Genomic DNA, 22,622 nt, shown 5'->3' with positions numbered 1-22,622 from the left:
AAAATGCACGGTATGAAACATGCAAGTCCGTGTGTATTATTATATAAATTAACGGGAATAGACGAAGAGTTTGCATTACATTCATGCATTGGTTTTGATAAGGGTCTGATATTTTATCATACTATTCCCTGACACTTAATTTAGTTTAGTCAATTTACTGTCCCTATTGAGCTGTTGAAGTTTACCCCTCTATTGTTATGTAGGTTTTCAAACTAGACAGTCAAAAGAGTAGACAGGATGAGATAATTAGATGTGTGGTTAGAAGTTTAATTTATTTATATTCTTTGTAGCCATGTAAAGAGTTCTTGAATTTCTTTTCATAAGAAGAATTTATTTTTCACTCTGTTTCAGTTTCTTTTTATTCTATTTATTATTTTATTTTATTTTTTTAACTTTTGGCTTGTGTTCAGGACTCTGGATTTTCCACTGACTCAGGTGCGGTGTGTGACATAAACGCACCCTACATTAACTATTAGAGACAATGATGTACATACTATCAAAATCATAAGTGAAATGCAGTAATCTCTATTTTATGGGCTTAACAGATAAACAAAAAAAGCAATTAATGATAATAAAGTTGACTGAGAAGTGAGAAACAAACTTGTTTGATCTCCTCTAGAGATTGCTATCTTCTTAAACAACTCCCAGCTTTCCTTATCATCTAGCACACGAGATTCATGAACGAAACCATTTTCTCCAGCAATTTCAGCATTGTCCTTCTTCCGAGTGGTTAGTAATATATGACTCTTTGTTTCCTCAACTATTGGAAATCCAGGTTTTAAAGAGTTCCACGCATCATGAGTCCAAATGTTCATCAAGAACCACCAAACATATCTTTTCTTTTTGGATGATAGGAAGCCTCTTTGATATTTGATCCTTCTTCATTTTCGAATTTTTTTCTATTTGACCTTTGGTGGCACGAGTAAGCTTGATCAAAATATCTTCCAAAACCTCTTTTCCTTGACATTGTTGTGGCACACACACCCAAGCAAAATAATCGAAGTGATGTTTAACAGCTTCATTGTGATCATAAACTTGTTTTGCAAGAGTGGTCTTTCTTGAACCGCCCATCCTCCAAATAGATACAACTTGGGGGCATTTTTCTTCTTTCACCAACTGCGGTACTAGTATCTTTACGTCCTTCTCAAACCCCACAACATCACGTTCAATAACATGAGTATAAGTTTTCCTTTGTTCCTTTTGCCTCTCAAAAGAAGTGGCACCTCCATATTGTGTGCCCGTTATTGTTGGATGTTATAACCTTGCAATTTCGACCTCAATTCAGAAAGATTGGCCGAACAAGCTTCACTCTTGCTCCCCTTTTGAGAGCCATTTTCAAGGAAAAAGATTAACAACATCCTCCAAATCATAAGCAGCCTCTCTTATAATTTGAACGCAAACGCGTACTACTTCAATGTCTCATTGCGTTGCATCTGCATCTTTTAGGAAACCCTGCATCAAAAGTAGGTTGATTTGTGCATCCTCAAGTTGATCGCGGACTCCACTCAAGAACTTCACTTCCTCAATGAGACCGATTTTGAGCCCTTCGATTACCAATGAAACTACCACCTCAGCCATATTTATGGTTTCCGCCAAAGAGAAAAAAAAGTAAACCAGCTTTCTTTTTTGTCTTATGTTGCTCTTATTGGTTAAAGTGGTTAACTGCAAACGTCTCTTCTGTTTTTCTCCTCCTTCACATGCTCTTTATTCATTTGTTTAAAGAATCAGTTGGCTTCAGAAGAGTGCATATGCATAAAGGAATAATTTACATTTTTATTAGGGCAAGGCTCCTTTCTCCACCCTCCACTCCAACGTAAGGAACCAACTGATTACCGAATCCCGAGTCGACCATTTTTGGAAAGGAAATCCGAAGACGATCCGGGACAGAAATTTCAGTATTTCCGTATTTCGGAATTTCCGAAATATTTTCGGTATTTCATGAAAGATCGGGACTGGATTTTAGAAATATTTCAGATTCATTGGAATTTGTCTAATCAGAATCGAATTATCTAATCAAATTTCTCTTGCATCAGTTTCCAATCCATTTTGCACCCCTAATCGCAACACAATGAAAGCGATTGTATTTGTCCTCATAACAAACAAAGGGAAAGGACAAACAATCATCAGTTCAGAATTTTCTGTCTTAGAGAGTCGGACATTAGTGATACCATTTGAAACAATCCAAGGTTGAAATTAATTCTAATTATAATTAAAAAAAAATATATATATATATATATATATAAAATTTCGGTTTGTTTGGAGATTCCCGAACCATTGAATAAGCAATCTTAAATCTTGTACCTGTTGGTTCGGGATTACATCTAAAAATTTCTAGAATCCCGGTTTGGGATCGGGATTTTTTCAGTTTGATTCAGAATTTTCTGAAATTTTTTCCAGCCCTATTTGGCGTGCACAGAACGTAGGCTTTTTAATTTCCAGACTCAAAATTGAAAGCCTTTGACCTTATCCCATTATACTCGGACGAGCTTTGGATACCCAATGCTACTTTGAATGCTAAGTAAAATATAATCGCTCCAATTACTACTAGTTAACTTTCAATTATGAACTCCCAAATTTTGTTTCGAAATTGATTGCTGTAACAAAGATCTGGGGATAGTAAAATGGTGCGGTAAGAATCCTTGACCAGCTCAAATGATGGTAGTGAAATAAATGATTAGTGTGTCGATACTCGACGGATTTGATTTCGTCAGGCATGTTTAAGTAATCAATGTTGGAGAAATGAATTAGGATTAAAACAGATAACTGATTTGATTTACTCATCCTGATGCACCGATCGTTGGTGTGATCACCATGAAATGATCTCCGGAATTCTTTGTGAGAGGTTCCTCCGCCGTGAAATTCCGAAGGGAAGAGAGATCCGAACAGGACTTGCAGGCTGCATTGGTCGGTTCATAACAATCGGGATTAAAGTCGTTGCTACTTCCTAGTGGCAGGTGACTAGCATTTCACCCTTCCAAATATGTTCTTAAAGTGTGCCAGCATTTTACCCAAGCACGCAAAAAACACATTTCAGTAAAACCGAAGCCAAATGCAATTCCATACCAGAAAAAAATTGAAACCAGAAGGCATTGATCCAATACTCCTGTGTATGAACAGCAGATATTTCCACGCATAAAAGACTCCGCAGAGTCAACGATTTCTGGTACGTATTTGAGGCCTAATTGCGGTATGAACCGCATCCAATCGTCCTCACAAATCCCATTTGGCCTCCACAGGTCTAACGTACAAGAATTCCAGTCAATTCAAATTACAAAAGCAACTAGCACAATCATATAAAACACTAGCCAGCACCCACGTGCAATGTTTAACCAAAACAACAGATGATAGTCATCCTAAAATATGTCAACAAGAGGTACTAAGAAATTTACCCGTTAGAAGCCAGGGGCCGATGTCATTCACAGAGTGATGACAGAAATCTTCACGAGTAAGAAAAATAAACAGAAAGGACTTACTGTACAGGTAGCTCTACAAGAATAGATTCCTTTCCATCCAACAGATATCCACAAATGTCGGTCATTTATCAAGACTTCTGAAACTGACATCTTCAGTCCGTCCTAAAACGTCAAGCTGTAGCAGGCACTGATTCAAAGTTAACTATCATAGCAAGAACCTTGTATCAGCTTTGAATGGGCTTCTATTCCTCCTCTATCTCCACAATCTGTGCCCGTCTCTCAGCAGCTTTCTTCCTCACAAAAAAACCCCATCTCATTGCTGCCTTAATTTTCAGCCACCCCACAACAGCTTTTCCAGGACGGGTGCGATCTTCCTCGTAGTTGGGCATTGGTGATGGCACATATGAGGGGAATGAAAACCCATCATCGGGCACATCAATTGAGCCATGGCCTCCTCCCATACTGAAGATTCTGAGCAAGTGCTGCATATCCTCATTTTCGAGCATCTCATGACTTCTAATACGAATCTCTTCCTCTGAAATAAAATCTCGGTTGGCTGTCCAGTCATCTATAGGATTAAGAGTGGATGTCTGAGCAGAATTGATAGTCTGAAATCCTGATGTGGATGATTGTGGAGGACCAAGAGCCAAACCAACAGTGTTGGGGTCATTTCTTGTGCTTTGTGCCAGATGAGAATTGCTGATCAATTGGTCATCCAGTGCAAATCCGGCGCCATCAAACTGGGTATGAGAATTGGAATTTACAAGTGGCTGGGTCAAGTATCTTGTTGATAGACCATCATTATAACCTGACGAGGACCCAAAAAAAAGGCCAAAACAGAATCAGAATCATAATTAGGACCCTGTCTAGCTCTGTGTGTTTAGAATTAAATTATAGCATGGTTTGAATCTCACTCCACCGAAGGCGTGGGTGTCAATCTTAGCATCTATTACATATTGACAGTTTGAATAACAAGGGAAGGAAATTAAGTGCAAGGCAATTCCATAAAAACTCGACAAGTGTATAGATATATGGTGCAAGTGTGCGACCAAAAGTTCACTTACATTCCAATGGCATTTTTTATTACGCGCTTAGGCTCGGTTTTGTAACGTAAATTATACAAATTATAATTAAATATAAATTATAAATCCACTGATATGGGTCATAGATATACAAGTTTTACGTAGTTATATAGACTGGCACTTCTAAAACTACACAGCGTAAATACCATCTAAAAAGTTAATAAGTTTTAAAAGTAGCAGTAGATCCTAATTCCTAGGTCATATTTGGGAAATAATAAAGGTCATCCTATTAATCATAAATTGTTTCTCAAGCCACAATTTTCATTGCAAAAGACCAAGGTGAAGATTAAATTTTGGTTTAGTATTCATCCTAATATCCTTAACATGGCCACCAGGAGTCGCTACAGATTGAATGTTGGTTTAATGATCCTGGAATTTTAGACCAAGGTGAACTACTTAAGATGCTGATGAGTAGTCAGGCAAGTATTGATGAATTTTCTGCTCATTTTTGGAGGATTCGACATCCCATAGCTTCACGATATTCCAGGTTCGGTTCTGTAAATCTAGCCAGCGTAGCATTATTTATAAATCCTACACTTTCATATTTCACCTGAAGTTATATTCCACACATGCAAAGGACAATTAACACTTTCACTGTTTTAGCTCATCTTTATTAATTAGTTATTCTTTTTCTGACTCTAAATAATTACTTCCACAAATAAATTTCAGGAGGACAACCTTGAGTGGATGGGATTTACTCCCTCTCCCACCGTAAAAAAAAAAAAAAAAAAAAAAAAAAAAAAAAAAAACAAAGGTTCGAAGCTCATGCAGACAGCAATGTTTACCTCCGATTGGTAGCGGTTCCAATGGAGGCTGCTCTGAGTGAACTGAATTTGGCAGGCGATGTAGTTGCAGTTGATCTGAAGCTTCGGAGTAACTGATTGGGCCCATTTGAATTTCAGTTTGGGGTGCAGCCAACCTCTTAATCTGCTTAAAATTTAGAAGTGACTTGCCATCATACTGAATAACTTGCTCCCAGTTGTCATATGCTTTCTTCACCAGCCCATCTACATAGACCTGCACGAACATAAGCATTATAGAAATTTTTGTATTTGACCTTTCCATTGTCAATTATTTACCATAGAAGATTAAAAATGAATGTAGTATCTAGAACTCTAGGACTTTCAACTGCCCAAGACTTTAGAAAGAACACCATTGTTCGGTCAGCAACACAAAGTACATAACTAGTTCAAAAACATTGGAGTTACAGGGACCTCTTCATAACTTCCATACTTTTACTAGTCAAATATAAATCCTTTAGGACAAGGAAATGTGATTTGAAATATGTAAATCCAAAAATACAAAGAGATTGACCACCTAGTAATAGCATAGCGAGAACATATTTCCATGATAAAATATGGTTCATATTCACCTTCTGGCTGTCAGAAAGATCATCAGCAGAGTGAAACTGCTCCCCAGTGATGAGGCCACTCAGCTGATAGATGTTGTTAAAAACAACACCAACATTTCTTGTATCTTCAGGATAATAAACATAAAGCTTCCCACTCAAGCCACATGTCTTTGCATGTTCTAAAAGAGCATCCCACATCTTATTTGACATTCCGCTTCCAAGGATCTATAAACAAGAGCAAAACATAAACATCTACAAGGTACCAAAGTATTTGTGTTTTTGCGTGTGTTTTTACAATTCAAACCAAGTCCTGCACTTACATTCCGTAATTTTTGAGAATCTCGGACCACAAGCTGAAGAAACTCTTCAACTGTGCATATTCCTGCTTTGTTTAACCTTTTATGGAATGCCCCATCCTTACCAATCTTCTCCAATCTCCATACTTCATCATTTAATGCTGGTGGGTAGTGTTTCTTGTACACTGGCAAGATCAAAGGAAAAAGCAAATCACCAACAGCGCACTAGCACAGTTAGGACCAAAAAATAAAAAGTCTGGAGAATGAACCTACATTCCCCTCTGTGATCTTTAACAGTAAAAGCTTCTGTTTTAGCTTCACGTATGCGCATGCCCTCACAAAACCCCAAAGCTACTTTCAATCCAAGTCTGAACTTCCTGCTTCGTATCCAACTTGAGTTGTCTGTGAAGGTCAGATCCCCTAGAGTTCCTACCCCTTCTTTGAGGGTCACTTGCAGGTCCCCAGTCAATAGAGGTCTCTTTCCTTCACGCTCTTTCACCACATGGCTATCAAATTCTTCTTGAGTCCAGCCTTCATCATCTTCGTTGTTGAAATCACCTTCCAGCACAACAATATCTAGTTTTACAGATGATTCAGCCCCAGAAGTCACAACTCGGCCAGTGTTTGCATCAACTAAAACAACATGAATTGCAGCACCCTGCTCGCCTTCAACTTTCCCTCCTGTGAATATCGGAAGAGCCAAATTGGACTTAAACTCTAGTTGCAAGTTTTGCCCATTTGGACCTTCAATTCGTTTTGGAGAAGACCTGAAATGTCAAATGTCAGAAACTATTTTACCACTACGTGTTGAATATTGGTCATAGTTTGAACATTTTTATTTTGCTAATATGGTTCATGATGGTTATAATTCTAATATCAGGGAACATCCAAACAAAAGTTCTTACACCAGAAAACACCTGCCATTTCTGTTCTCTTTTTTTCTTTTTTCTTTTTTTTTTTCCAATAAATACTTTCTGGAATTATATATGATTACAAATCTAGAAAAATTTAAAAAAAAAATAATCTCGTTCTCTGAACATCATACTTTTGAAATATGAGAAATCTCTAGTAAATCTAAAAGCTTTCAGCCTCTGTGTGTATCATATAGAAGCATACAAATTCCTTAACACAACAAATATCTTATCCAGAAAAATTTCCCAAACCTAAAATATGAACACAAATATGTAGCAAGTGAAGACCTCTACAAAATTCAAATTATTCTATAAACTAATTTTAAGATTTATACACATGATCATCTTTGGTCATTGGTCAAGCTCTGTAAGCAAAACTCGACAGAAGAAGATCATACTTCAGAGGGCCCATAAACACCCTTGTCAGCTCATGTAAGTATTTGAGTGTTTAAGAATACATCTTATCGGTGTACCAAAGTAAGGCATTAGATTGTCATTCAAATCTCCACACATGATTCTTACAAATAAGAACCAATCAATTAAGTAGACAACTGAACTACTCCAGAAAAATGGATAAATGCTTTAACAATTTGGGATAACCAATCCTGTAAACATATGCTAAGTATTCAACTATTTTTCTTCTTAGTGACTAGAAAAGTTCTGTTTATGACTGCTTTTTTCTTTTCTAGATGTGTTGCTCTACTTAAATATGGTGGTGTTGGCATCAGATGGACTACAGGTCTTCCCATTATTTCGGACTGTTTAAAAGATTTGGTTTGTAAATGGAAGAGAAAGAACGAGAGAGTGAGAGAGAGAGAGAGAGAGAGAGAGAGAGAGAGAGAGAGACAGACAGACAGACAGACTAGGCATACACCCACAACATAAACAATAAACAAAAATTATTCCGTTCATTAAACAAATATCATAAATAATTTTTTTTCACCTTCCATTAACTCTCGTAGGGCCTAACTTAGCCAAAGCACGCTCCACTTCTTCGCTTACCTGTTACAGTAAATTGGAAAAAAAAAAAAATGAGAATAAGGGCTACAGAGCAAGAATCATCCCAACCTATACAAGTTCAAATAGTTCAGTCATAAGAAAGCATCTATCCTTCATACGGATAGCAGAAGAATCATCCCAACCTATAGAAGTTCAAATATTCCAAATTTTCTTTGTTTTATACATGGTACCAACATCAGACAAAGACAAATTGGAAGTACATTAATGAACATAAAGTTTAGTATTTAATTTGAATTAGGTGCAGTTATTGAACTAATGGTTTTTGAATGAAACGACTTTAATGACATACGACGTCGGCCTAAAAATAATTCTAGCTCATAAGATTAATCACTACTCCAGATGCCAAGAACACTTAACCCAGCACTAAAATAATTTAGTTTCTGCCACTTTATATCAATATAAACAAAACTAATATAACCTGAAAATTCTTGCTCACATTTAAATCTAAAGTAATAAAATTTGGGTGGTATCAGAGGGGTTACCCACAGAAAGAGAATTAAGGGATGAACTTCAGCACAAATAATCAGTAGTATCCACATAAACAAATAACCATATCCAGGTTATCGTGATCTTCAACAAACAAGAACCTAGATGTTTATCCAACTCAGCTAATGGATAAAATAGTCCAGGCATCAAAACATGAGAGCATAAAAAGGTATCGACTATTCAACAAGCATCAAAATATAATAAAGTCTTCATTGAGGATGTTAATCACTGTTTCAAGCTCACCTGTGTGGAACAAGAGTACAGTTTAAACTCTCTTTTAATTTGTTCAACTTTATTAGCCCAACTATATACATTAGATAATTCTATTAGAAAGGTGGGATAAACATGTCACATATAAAAGGTACTAAAACAACTTACAACTCTGCGAAGAATAGGTTCCAATGACGAGCACAGCTTCTGCAGACTGTCCACCTTGAGAGCTTCTATAATTACACTGCAAAAATATACTCAATGAAATATTAAACACGAATAGAAAGCATATTGAAGCTTTGGACACAAAAGTTCATTTAAGTGGTGAGTCAATGCATATAGAAAATCAAAGGTTTTTATTCTCCAATCACAAAAGGTAACAAAGTACTCAAAGACAAGCAAGCACCAATATTTTTCTCAATGCAAATATCTTTTATGAAATCATAAAGGAACCACAACAATAACAACTCATTTGGTTTTTCTGGACAACAAGGCATCATACCAAATACACAAAATTCACAACCAAATAAGAACAACATGGTTGGTGGTGGTTCTGGCTATCGTAATTAAATAAGCTGAACTCATAAGCAAATGCTACAGTTTATCTGTTTTAAAGACGGTGAGGTAAACTTAGCATTTAGTCAAAAACCACTTCTAATCACCAACTAGTGTTTGGATGTGCTTTTAAAATGACTGAAACCGCTTTTGATGAAAGTGTTTTTGGAACCAATCCACAGTAAAAAAAATGCAAGTGAAATGTGAAAAGCACTTGAAGTGCTTCCATCAAAAGCGGTTTTAGTCATTTTAAAAGCACATCCAAACACTAATTGGTGATTAGAAGTAGTTTTTGACTAAATGCTAAGTTTACCTCACCGTCTTTAAAACAGATAAACTGTAGCATTTGCTTATGAGTTCAGCTTATTTAATTACCATAGCCAGAACCACCACCAACCATGTTGTTCTTTTTTGGTTGTACTTCAAGTGCTTTGGAAACCAATAACACTTTGATCAAAAGTGCTTCAGTCATTTTAAAAACACTTACAAACGAGTCAACTACTCAAAGAAACAATTGCTCCACTCCTAGAGTGAGCATCAGTACAACTTGATTGTCCAAGTATAGCCATATCACCTCTCAAACTAAAGGGCTTTTTTACAAATCTCAATTACGCAACTAATTATTCAAATTAGCAAACAAAAAAACATAATCAACCAAACTAATTCACATAAACAATTGAAATCAAACAAGAAGAAGTCCATTACCTAGCGAGAGCCGGTCGCTTTCGCTCGGGTTGCTCCTCCTCTCCCCCTTCCATTTGCCTCTTCTCTCTCATAGAGCTGGTCCTCTCCATAAGCCTAGTCTGCCTCATTTTATCGCCAAACCCTAGATTTCCAGATCTGCAGCCCAACAAAAAAAGACACAAAATTCACAACAAATAATTACAAAATCACAAATCTATAACAGCTAGAAACACATAGTAATCCACAAAAATCGCAAAATCCGAATTCAAATCTACAAAATTCACCAAATTTAAACCCTAATACCCTGTTTTCCAGCTGAAATTTGAAGTGGTAAGAGAGCTACACTCCGTCTGGAAAGGCTGTAGAATTTCTATCGGGATTCCCAAAATTTTCCCGAGAAAACGCGCTAGAAAGTGAGACAGTATGTTTCTGTTTGGAAGGAGAAAGCGAGAAAATCAGGAATCTAGAATAATGGCAGTAGGCAGTCTCTATTTAGTCTACTCTGGCGACTATTCGGCACAATAGTGTCAGTTATCCAGTGTCCCTGGGACCACGGTAACTCGCATTTCGAGTCGTGTCGTTTGACAATAGGGACGATATGTATGGAGGTATAAACACGTGGTTAGTCCCTATTGGTTACTAGAAAAGTGTTGACGTTGGATTGCACATTTTTGTCCGAAGGCAATACAGTTTTGAATCTAGACCGTACATTGGAGGACGAAAACGGATAATAAAAATAACATAAATTACCAACCGTAAAGGATATCCATTAAAATGGCGTCGCTTGACGTAGTTTGGCTTACGTCCTTTCTGTCTCCTTGTTTTGTTATAGGGTTTTTTTTTTTTTTTTTTAAAATGAAAATTAACAAGAAGAGCTTAAAGGGTGCGCTTATTACACTGTACTATCTCGGATTAAACTAGCCTCAATAATTAAGTTGGACTGGCTTAGATTAGACTAAACTAGACTAAACTAGACTAACTTAGTGAAGCGTTTGGTGCAGTGTCGGACTAACAAGCAGGATAATTAACAAGTTCTAATATTAACTCTAATATTATATTATTTAATCCATAATTATTAATATTTTATTTTTATCCTATTTTTTTATCCCTCCATTCCTCCGTTACCGTCCCATTATGTCCCTCTTTTTCTCCATTTTCTGCTCCAATCTTTTCCTCCCCAAATTAAACCTCTCGATTCCAGCCTTTCTCACCTCCTTCCTTCTCGATTTCAGTCTGTATCTCTCTCTCTCCTCCCCTTCTCTCTCTCTAGCTTTGCGCTAGTCGAATAGAACCCTCACGGCTCCATTTTTTTCGATGAGCTGCAGGTTTCCCGACGAGTTTTCCGACTAAACCTCAACGGATTAGATGAGGTTTGCACCACTAACAAACTTTTCCCCATCTCTGGTCCCAGATCTGAGCTTTGCATGCTCGAATTTGTCATGGATTCGATAAAACCCAAACCGGCTAAGACTTCCAGGCCATTTTTCGGCCACCTCCGACCATCTTTTGACCTCGATTCAGGTAGAATCGTAATCCCCTTACTCCCATCTTCAATTTGGAGGGGTCTCACTGAGACCAGCTAGTCCTTGATTTAGTGTAGGCAAGTGAGACTTAGTCTCATTAAACCTAGTCCCTGTCTAAAACAAACATGGGACTAGACTAACCATTAGTCCATTCTAGTCCAATGCACTTTAGTGAGGGCAAACAAACGCCTCCTTTGAGCTTTAATGATAAGGGCAAAATAAGGAGTAAAGTGAATAGTGCCAAGATTGACTTTTTAGTGTAAAAATGTGGTTTTTCGTTAAAATAAACAGTAGCGGGAGTTTTTTGTTAAAGTTCCTTTTTTTTAAGAGCATTTTGATGTAGGCGCTTTAATTTTTTATTTTGTTAATTAAATATTTGTGTTTTTTTTTAAGAATTTGATTAAATAATTTTTTTTATAATTTTATTAGAGGTATATTTGGTTACTTATAATATAAGTATACTTATTTTTTAAGTACTTTTGAATTTTTAATACATTTTTCTGTACATTTAGATTTTAAACGTATCCAAAGTTGGTACATTTAATTTCAAATGTACTTTAAATTTTATAGTTTTCTTATGAAAGTACTAATGAATTATTTTAATGAAAGAAGAGACTAATTCAATATAATAACAAAAATAAAAATTTACTTTTATTTAGTGATATGAGAAATTATTTAAATAAATATTTTAATAAAGCCACGAATTTAACATTCCTAGATTGTAGAAAATTAGTTTTTTTTTTTTTTTTTTTTCTTTTTTTGAGAAAAGTAGGGTATTCATTGATAGGAAATAGAATACGTACATCATGAAGGATAGGGTGCATTCGATGGTCTCGATAAAAACCTTGTCGGAGATTTTAATTTGGTTGAAGAGAAAAAGAGCGCCCCCCCCCCCGGCACCAATATAATACTAAATAGTACTATCCTCGAATAAAAGATCAAGTACTACATCCGAAGGTTCCTTGAACCAAATGACAAAATTATCTAAAGTTAAACTCAATATAGCTAACCTGTGCGCCACCTTGTTCGTTGCTCGGCCATTAAACATGGTCATTCTTTGTGTGAAAGCTTGCATTGCTTGTTGGATGTCAGCAATGATATTCCCAAAAGGAGACAAATCTCTTTTCCCTTCATTTTGTAAAGCAAACATTACCATCAATGCATCCCCTTCCAACTCCACTCTCTGTTGTTGCTGCTCCTGTGCAAAACACGCAGCATTTCTAGCTGCCAAAAGCTCCACTGTCTTTTGAGCCCACGCTGCAATGAATTTAAAATTCTTAGATTTTAGAAAATTAGTTCTTAGCTAACTTAAATGAATATATATTAAATAATAAAGAAATGTTATATTACTACAAAATCATTTATTAGTGTCACTATGATAATCGACAAGAAACGTATATTACTGTCATATATTAAGCAAAATCCAACAGAAAATAGATGCAATGGTGGATATAATAACAATAGAATTGTCAGCGTCAGGAAATGAATTTTCCAACAGAAAATACTCTAAAACTAACAGAAATTGTGTCGGATATAACCGACAAAGAATATATTAATAATGATTAAATAAGAGCATTCTCTGTCGGATAAAACCGAAAGAAAATATATTAATAATTAAAAAATACAAATGGATGTCTTATCTCTATTAAAGAGACAATACAAATGATGGTACAAAAAGAAAGAATAACATTTTTTATTGTAATTACATACGCATGTTATAGGTAATCTTCTTCCTCATAATACATTTCATGGAACAATCTTGTAAGCCTTCATCTTCTTAATCCACGAAATGAAGGACTTTTTGGAATTCCTGAACCCCAAAAAGCCATGCTCTTTGCTCTTATTCATACTGACCAACAAAGCCTCCCCACCCAACACAAAGTCAGCAAACCACCACACCGCCACCTCCTCCAACTTCGTCGTCTGCAACTCATTCTCCCTCACAATCTCCTCCCACACACCGACTTTCCCTTCCTTCATCTAGACCAACCTCAGCCTACCACCCTCCTCATCAAACCCATACTCCTCGATCCCAAATTACTTAGCCAACACCTCCCAAAAATGCTTCCATTTAAACACATCTCCTTTGTTCACATTAAACGCTTCGTTTTTCGCATACGGATCCACTACCGCCCATATATGCTGCTCTGCTATCAAATTTGCATCTGAAGCCACCGCATAACACTCCCAAGCTGCTTTGCTACCGGGAAACTTCAATGGTCTTCCTTCTTACATATAGCAGCATAAACACAAAGCGCAACGATCATGTTCATCAAGCTATAAGGAGAAAACCCAAAAATATTATTAGGCTGATGTACCGACCAAGTTAAACCCTCTTTTTTTTTCTCAACCTCTTCAAACAATATGTCTTCAAGAGTGTAGTAAAAATTGGGCACGTCAAGCCTAGGTAAGCTGTGACATCCCGTCCCAAAATCTCGAAAACTTTCGTGTGAAATTACTATTTTGCCCCTAGTTTGTTCTGTTACGTTTTTGGGTTGTTTTGTATGTGTGTTGGCATGATCTGGGCCACACACTCACACCCTCACTCTCCCTATTCCTCTGTCCCTTTCCCTGCTCTCTGTCCCGAGTCTCTCTCCCCCCTTCTCATTCACCATACGTACGGACACACACACAACCACACTCTACACCCACAGATCGAGAGTACTAAAGCCATATTCGAGCTCGTGAGGTCGAGGGGAGCACGATCGTACCAGTTTCAGGTAGGAACTTCGACGTTTTCACGTCGATTTCACAAGGTCCGTTTTAGTTACTATTCATGCAAAAATAACCTAGCTCGTTTTTGGGATTTTGAAGCTTGTAGATGAATTAGTGAGGTCCCAAGGAGCCTCGGAGTGCTTCGTTGGACGAAATTGGACGTCGGAATCGCCTGGTTTGAAGTTGGCCGGTTTTGGAGTTTGTGGACAGGTTTGATTTAGTAGTTTTTAGGCCTTAAAACTTGTAGGATCCTGTTCTACTAGTCCTAAGCTTTAATTTGGTACAGAATCATGAAAAACGGTTGAAAAATGAACGAGAAAACTCGAGTTGCAGGTTTTCCCAGTTTCTGGCGCCGGCGACGGCGCCGAAGTCTCGCCGGAGAAGGTGACGGAATATTCCTGACGCCGTTAACGAAATCTGTCAAAACTGACGGAATATTCCTAACGGCATCAGTTGACGCCGTCCGTGTGCACCGCACGTGCCTGTGCGTGTGGCCGTGCCTTGGCCGGCACGTGGCGGCGCGTGCGGCGGTGGAAAATTTTTCTAAAAATATGGTTGTGATCCTGAGGTTGTGTAGAACACATTGGTATATTCAATTGTCCATTTTGAGCAATGTATGAGAAGTTATTTTGAACGGAAGGTTATGTGCTTTAAAATTAACGTTTTTATAGTATTTTCGCATATAGGTGATACGTATCCCGAGGACGAACGTGCTCACTCGAGGCAGGGGGCTACGACCCTTCCACATACCAGTGAGTGGGCTTTTGTTTTTCCGTATATACCTATATACATATAATTCCCAGAAATTTATATAAATGCTTATTCGTTATATGCCATTCCTTTTATATTATTGGTGGTTATGCATGATTAGTTGCATATACGTTTATTTATATATTCAATTATATGTATATATATGTATATAATGGTGCTGTGGAGGCACAGGTAAGTGCCAGGTAAGCGTTATTTAACAATTGCATTAAATAGTGGTTAGAGATGATTAGAGAGCTCATAACCTGCACCCCCAGTGTTAGTGCTCCCGCCCTGAGTAGGGCACAGTCCTTCGCGTGTCGTTCACCTCCCGCACCACACGCTCAGCTTGGATCCAAGTTAGGTGCACAGTCTTGTCGTACATACCACTATAGGTGGTTCCGACTCGTAGGTAACCCGCGATTATTCACACAGCCTTCACGTGATCATAGCACTAGAGCGTTTATATGCATTACACCCAGGCCTGTCGTACAGACCACTATAGGTGGTTCCGACTCGTGGGCAGGTTTAGTTATTGAGATTGAGAATTGAGCTCTAGATTTAGCCGCACAGGTCACTTTAGGAGACTCCGGCTGCCAGTGATATGTTTTTGATACGGTTTATACCTGAGCACTTGCATTTCACCACGAGATTTTGGTATGGCATATCCTTGAGCATGATTGGCATATTTATTGTATACGTACATATGTTTATTTTCTGGGAAGTATACAGGTTTTACGGCGAGGGGTTAGAATGTATTTTATTAAATTGGTTTTCGAGAAGCTTTGTTTTGCCCACTCACGCTTTTGTTTTGCGCCCCTCCAGGTTCTAGTTGCTTACCAGGTTCGGTAGTTTCCTCGGAGGGCTTCCAGGCATTTCTAACAGACACTCACCCATGTAGGGTCACCTTCGGGTGCACTGTTGTCGCATCATTTTTATTTTGGACTGCTGTAGACTTATTGCTCTGAACTTAGCGTCTCATTTACGCTAGCACTCATTACTTTTATAGTTTGTATGCTAGTTTTTATTTATTCATACTCTTATATTATTACTTTATTAGCTTCCGCACTGTGCACATGGCTACGTCACTTCCACATGACAGCCAGCACGCCCTGATCTTGGTCGGGGTGTGTCATAAGCCCTCCGCCCAAGTTAAACCCTTTTTTTTTTTCTCAACCTCTTCGATTTAATAACATAATCAAAATTTATAACACAAACTGAATGTAATACAAATAATTTAAAATGTACTGGTTTCAGAATGTTGCTTCTTGAATTATTCATCCATGGTGATTGAAGCGAGAAGGAGAAGGGGAGAAGAGAAGGAGAAGGAGAAGGAAATGAGGAGAGGAAAAAAGGGGGAAGGAAGAGGGAAGGGAGAAAGCACCGGCACAAGGAAGAGATGGAGGGATTTTATTTTGGAAAATTTTCATTACTGTCGGTTATAATCGACAGAAAAAAAATGGAGGCAAAAATCCCTCCAAAATTTTGTTACAATTTTAAAAAATAAAATAATAATTGTTTGGTTTAATAAATAAATAAATAATATGTATTTAAATAGAATACATTTTTAAAAATTAAATAAATAATTGTTTGGTTTAATAGATAATAACCCATGTAAAATATGCGATAAAGAAACAAAAAGATAATTGTACAATGAAAATGTCATCACACAAACTAAATATTGTCTAATCAATACTTGAAAAACATAAATATAAATTTAGCCCAAATTATTTTTCCCACTTCAAAATTTAAGCAAATTTAAGAGAGATATGCATTCTACGAAACTAGTTTCAATGATCTAACTGTCAAACTTGTTTGTAGATACTACAAGATCGCATACGTAAAAAATCGCAACAAAAAAAAAACATTTAGAGATTAGGTAATGGAACAAAAAATTTCAACGATTATAAACGAAAAATCACAATTTAACGGTTATTTTAGCTCCGGTTTTGATGATTTTTTACAGCTACACTCCTCGACCCTATGAGAATACAATGAATGAATTCGATCTTTAATTTAAAATATTTACACTTGTGGTTCCACAAAATCTTATTTTATACTAAATGGAAATATAATATTAACTCTAAGTGTTTGTTTAATCTACCGTTTTGAAGCGATATGCATTCTACAAAACTTTTTTCAACGATCCATCAAACTTATTTGTACACACTCCGAGATTGCATATATAAAAAATCTTAAAAAAACAAACATTCAGAGATTATGTAACGGAACAAAAGTTTTCGATGGTTATAAATGAAAAATCATAATTTAACGGTTATTTTAGCTCCAATTTTAATGATTTTTTATAGCTACACACCTTGACCCTATAAGAATGCAATGAATAAATTTGATCTTCAATTTAAAATATTTACAATAGTGGATACCACAAAATCTCTACCGTTTTGATGCGATACGCAGTCTACGAAATATTTTTCAACGATCCAACTGTAACATCCCACATCGCCCAGGGGAATGATCCTTAAATGTATATTCCCATCCTTACCTAGCACGAGGCCTTTTGGGAGCTCACTGGCTTCGGGTTCCGTAGGAACTCCGAAGTTAAGCGAGAAGTGGGCTAGAGCAATCCCATGATGGGTGACCCACTGGGAAGTTGCTTATGAGTTCCCAAAAACAAAACCGTGAGGGAATGGTAAGCCCAAAGCGGACAATATCGTGCTACGGTGATGGAGCGGGCCCGGGATGTGATCCGCCCCGGGCTGGGATGTGACAATTTGGTATCAGAGCTAATCCCTGCCTGGAAGTGTGTCAACGAGGACGTTAGGCCCCTAAGGGGGTGGATTGTAATATTCCACATCGCCCAGGGGAGTGATCCTTAAATGTATATTCCCATCCTTACCTAGCACGAGGCCTTTTGGGAGCTCACTGGTTTCAGGTTCCATAAGAACTCCGAAGTTAAGCGAGAAGGGGGCTAGAGCAATCCCATGATAGGTGACCCACTGGGAAATTGTTTGTGAGTTCCCAAAAACTAAACCGTGAGGGAATGGTAAGCCCAAAGCGAACAGTATCGTGCTACGGTGGTGGAGTGGGTCCGGGAAGTGATCCGCCCCGGGGCAGGATGTGACACCAACCGTCAAACTTGTTTGTACACACTCCAAGATCACATACGTAAAAAATCACAAAAAAAAAAACATGCAGAGATTAGGTAACGAAACAACAGTTTTCGATGGTTATAAACGAACAATCACAATGTAACGGTTATTTTAACTCCGATTTTGATAATTTTTTTACAGCTACACTCCTCAACCCTATAAGAATGCAATGAATGAATTTGATCTTCAATTTAAAATATTTACACTAGTGGATAAATCTTATTTTATACTTAATGGGAGTATAACATTGACTCTTAAGTGTTTATTAAATCTATCAATTTTATGGAATATGCATTCTACGAAACTAGTTTCAACGATCCAACTATCAAATATGTTTGTATATACTCCGAGATAGCATGTGTAAAAAATCGCAAAAAAAAAAAAAAACATTCAGAGATTAGGTAACGGGACCATGAGTGAAAAAAAACCATTTAGAGATTTCTTGTCTGTTATATCCAACATGGCCATGAGTAAAAAACAAAAAAAATATTTAAACCATGTGTTTATTTATTTATTTATGTTTAATCAATATAACATTTTAAAATAATAAAATAGTCAATTTCTGTCGATTATAACCGTCAGAATACTAAAATAATAACCATCAGAAACAAAAATAATAAAATAATCAATTTCTGCTGGTTATAACCGGCACCATTAACTTAAAAACCGTCGGAATATGTTAAAAATATTATAAAAAAAGAATTCAAAAATATTGGTGGTTATAATAATTTTATGGCAGTTGCATCTGACACTAAATATCCGCCAGGAATATCCGACACTAACTGAATGATGTGTCGAATATCTTTTATCCGACATAATGGTTTATTAAACCGCCACCATCATCCCACACCTAAAGCTAATATTGTAGTAGTGTTAAGTTGATCATCGATGAAAGCATCTTAAGCTTTTTTTGTAAAGGAACAAATATCTAGTCAAACAAGTTGGAAAAAAAATGTAGGGGACTCTAATTATTCATTTTTCTATTGCCCTAACAAATTAGATTTTTTAGTTAAAACTAGCAATTTAGCCCGCGCAGTGAAATCACGTCCATGGATTTCACTATTTACATTTGTATTTCGTAGTGTTGCGACACATTTATATTTATGGCGTAGAATTTTTTTGATGTAGATGGATGAAAATGCCCCTATAGTGCTAAACAGGATTCTTCATGGATGTATTATATACTTTCATGTTTCGTCACTTTTCTTGGCATATTTGGATAGTACGTGTCAATACGAACGTGTAAGCACAAGCAAAATGAAATTCAGAGCTAGAAAGAAGATTCTACAAGTCGAGGGTATTTTTGGTCATTTTGCCAATAAGTGGCACATGTGTTTTGTTGCTTTAGGGTGTGTGCCACGTGGGGACCACCCCACTTCCCAGGAGCACTCTCTTACTTTCTTTTCTCTCACTTCTCTCTCGGTTTCCCTCTTATGTCTCATGCTTTCTCTTCCTCACCAAACCACACCATCACCATCCATAAACTTTTCAAACGAGTTGGACCCTGCCAACATCATCATTGTGTTCACCATCATCTTAGAAGCCTAGTTGAAGCTTTAATGTTCGAAGTATCTTAGTATCAAGAAATCGTGGACCTCTAATTTGGAATTAAGTCTTTCTCACAGTTTTTCCGTTAATTTTGACCGAAGTGATAGTTCTAACCACCCTAGTTCGATTCGTAGTGATGCACATATGAATTTTCATGTTTGGATTGTTTAATTCAGTGGAAAAATGAATGAGATATGGTAGTTTAAAGATTTACCCAGTTTACCGACAAAATCTGCAGAATTCAGCGACTGTGCACGGCGATGAATGGCCTACGATGGCTACGCCGACGATCGGAGGAAGGTTGAAGGAAGAAGGATATTGTGTTCCTGTGCCGAATATTCCGTGAGGACTATTAGGTATATACTTTGAAATTATGTTATATTGGGCCCCCCGACTTGTGGAGCACTCTAAGAGAAGTGATGGGTGAAGAAATGAAGAGCGTTTGGGATCTGCTCGGGGGTATTGAGCACTTGTCCAAACCCAAGAACCCCGATTATTTCGAAAAGGAAGTGTCACTACCCTTCTTCAAAGAGCTCGTGGACGAGCCAACGAGTGGAGACACCCAAGCGCTTAAGATGCAGAGCTACAAAAGGCTTACCAACCCATATGACCATCTAAATGGGTTCATTTATGCGGTTGAGGGTCGGGGGAACAACAATGCCACCAAATGCAAGCTATTGTTGATAACCCTCATAGTAGCTGTTCGAGATTGGTTCAAGTAGATTTGCCCAGGGCCCATAGCGTCTTTTTCGGGATTGAGACAAGTTTTCATAAATACCTACATGATTATCTCTAAGAGACAGTGTACCTCGACCAACCACAGTTCCATGACGCAGGGTCCAGATAAATCTCTATGAGATTACATATCTAGATTCAATAATGAGTATACCATATGCAAGGGGTGTGATGAAGCAACGACCCATAATGCCCTTATGGGGGATTTACAGGAGGCGATTTCTACTTTCAATTGACTTGAAATCCCCTGTGACTTTCAAAGGCAATGCTCTTAGAGGCAACCAGTACTTCTGGGCCGAGCAGCTGAACAAGACTAGGATGCTAATATGTCCCACAACAGTAGGGGTTGACCGGTCAACCTTATCGGTTAAGGTAAATCAAGAAGTTACATATGGTCATCCACCTAAAAAAGAGAAGGTTTGAGAATTACCAGCCTAAAGCTGAGAGTTGCCCTAAGTGATATAACAAGTACAAATCCTATACACCCATAACTATGCCTTAGAGAGAGATGTTTCCACTTGCGAAGCGTCAACTCCTGGCCACTCGAAGGGTGACCTGGTTACCTTATTGACAACTGCATGGATCTCAAGGATGACATAAAAGCATTTGTTTAGTGAGGGCAACTTGCAAATCGCGTGGCCAACCGATCAACGACTCAATGCTTCAGTCGTAGGGTCTGACGCAAATTGTGACCTAGTAGGAAAGAAAATGATTTACACCTTATCTGGAGGATTTTCATTATTCGGGAATTTCAATTGAGCTAGGAAAGCTTATGCTTGGGAGTCTTGCAGATGGTTTCACATTCATATTTGATCAAAGAGATGGGCTAACCCTTGAAGCTGGGGAGAATGTCGAAGGATCCAATCGTATTTAGTGAAGATAATGGGTTTGTAGCCCTGCAACCCTATGAAGATCCCTTGGAAAAAGTAGCTAACTATGAGGTAAGATGAGTCTTGATCAACAATGGCATCTTTGTTAACGTTATCTCTTTCGACGTTCGATTAGTTGGGTTTAATCGAAACCTTATATGCGTAGATATGGCACCCCTCATAGCTTTAAGGAGGGTAATCTAATACAACCAATTGAAAAGATGAATCTCACTCTATCAATAAAGGTCCATCTTAGGAGGGCTATCCTAACGACTAGATTCATCATCGTGGATTGCCCATTGTCTTATAATGTGATCTTGGGCTAACCATTCCTCACCGAGATAGACGTGACAATTAACCAGAGGATGCTGATAATGAAATTCCCGACTCATTCGTGGGTAGGGGTAGTTAAGGGAGATCAAGCGTTGACGAGATTGTGTTATGCATCGACAGTGAAAGTGAAGACTAAAGTGATAATCGAGCGATTATGTACGAGTGCTCAAGAGATCACCTTCAGTAGACACCAACACTTTTTGAACAACTAGACCGCTCATCCAAATGGAAATATTGCCCTGGAGGTATTATCTAGGAAGAAAGGGAATGAGGTGCCGCAAGAAGAAACTGGTTGGAGGCATGTACACCGAGCTTCAGGTAACACGATTACTGCACCGAGCGACAAGGAAGGTCCTAAGCCACCAGTGTCGGCCGACTATTTATAGGCAACGCCCAATGCATTTATCCTCCCTATGGTTTGGCAAGCCACCCACTCGCCTTCTTTATCCAACTCAACCATTTCTTCTTCTAAAAAGTCCAAAGGAGTCAAGAATGAACAAATAGGAGAATGCCTATTCAGAATAAGAACAAGCATTGAAAAGCTGTAATTTACCTCTTCAAAGATTAACCGCTCTTAAATGGGAGTCAGTTAAGAGGGCAACGGTGGAAAATTCTTTAGAAAGCAGAAAAGTGATAATCGCCAACTAGAGATCTTCTTCCTCTGAAAAAGAAACCTGCTCAAACCAGTCAACTACAAAAGACAAAAGCAAAAGTATATTTAGAATAGGATCATGGTAGTTTACGAAATAGTACAAAGATGACAGACTATGCTGCTACAACCTTTGTTCTTAAAACACTTAGCGACCGAGCACCTAACGCTTCTACTTATGTCAAGTTTTCCTGGTTACCACTCACAAAGAACTAGCTTTCCTTATAAGGCTGTTGATTTTATGGGTTGTTGATGAATAGAAGACACGAGTCAAGCACTTGGTAGAATTCGAGCAGGCCAGGCTATTGTGAAGTTTGTAACAATGTCAGATGAGGGTGAGGCTAGGGTCGATTTTTAAGAACTCTTTCGAAAACACATTCATGCT

General features: G+C 37.7%; 1 protein-coding gene and 1 pseudogene across 4 annotated transcripts; both read right to left on the bottom strand.

Moving 5' to 3' along the window:
* Window positions 1–3,089: 3,089 nt before the first annotated feature.
* On the bottom strand, window positions 3,090–10,537 carry LOC137736850 (calmodulin-binding protein 60 B). Of its 4 annotated transcripts, none has more exons than XM_068476143.2 (9): window positions 10,312–10,537; window positions 10,030–10,164; window positions 8,938–9,013; window positions 7,997–8,055; window positions 6,416–6,909; window positions 6,167–6,327; window positions 5,868–6,071; window positions 5,281–5,512; window positions 3,090–4,221 (listed from the first exon to the last, which is right to left on the bottom strand). In XM_068476143.2, the coding sequence occupies exons 2-9, from the start codon at window positions 10,134–10,136 to the stop codon at window positions 3,656–3,658; spliced, it is 1,899 nt and encodes a 632-aa protein (XP_068332244.2). In that variant the 5' UTR covers window positions 10,137–10,164; window positions 10,312–10,537; the 3' UTR covers window positions 3,090–3,655. The 4 variants fall into 4 exon arrangements, with proteins under 4 accessions (XP_068332244.2, XP_068332245.2, XP_068332246.2 ...); XM_068476144.2 differs by having other exon boundaries at window positions 10,293–10,495; XM_068476145.2 differs by having other exon boundaries at window positions 10,304–10,487.
* A 2,725-nt stretch (window positions 10,538–13,262) lies between these two features.
* On the bottom strand, window positions 13,263–14,146 carry LOC137736009 (3-oxo-Delta(4,5)-steroid 5-beta-reductase pseudogene; annotated as a pseudogene).
* Between the last annotated feature and the right edge of the window lie 8,476 nt (window positions 14,147–22,622).

Source organism: Pyrus communis, chromosome 13, assembly GCF_041283825.1.
Source record: "Pyrus communis isolate YQ-2024b chromosome 13, ASM4128382v1, whole genome shotgun sequence".
Lineage (NCBI taxonomy): Eukaryota > Viridiplantae > Streptophyta > Magnoliopsida > Rosales > Rosaceae > Pyrus > Pyrus communis.
The sequence above is the reverse complement of the archived record's forward strand: the minus strand, read 5'-3'. Positions and strand labels throughout refer to the sequence as shown.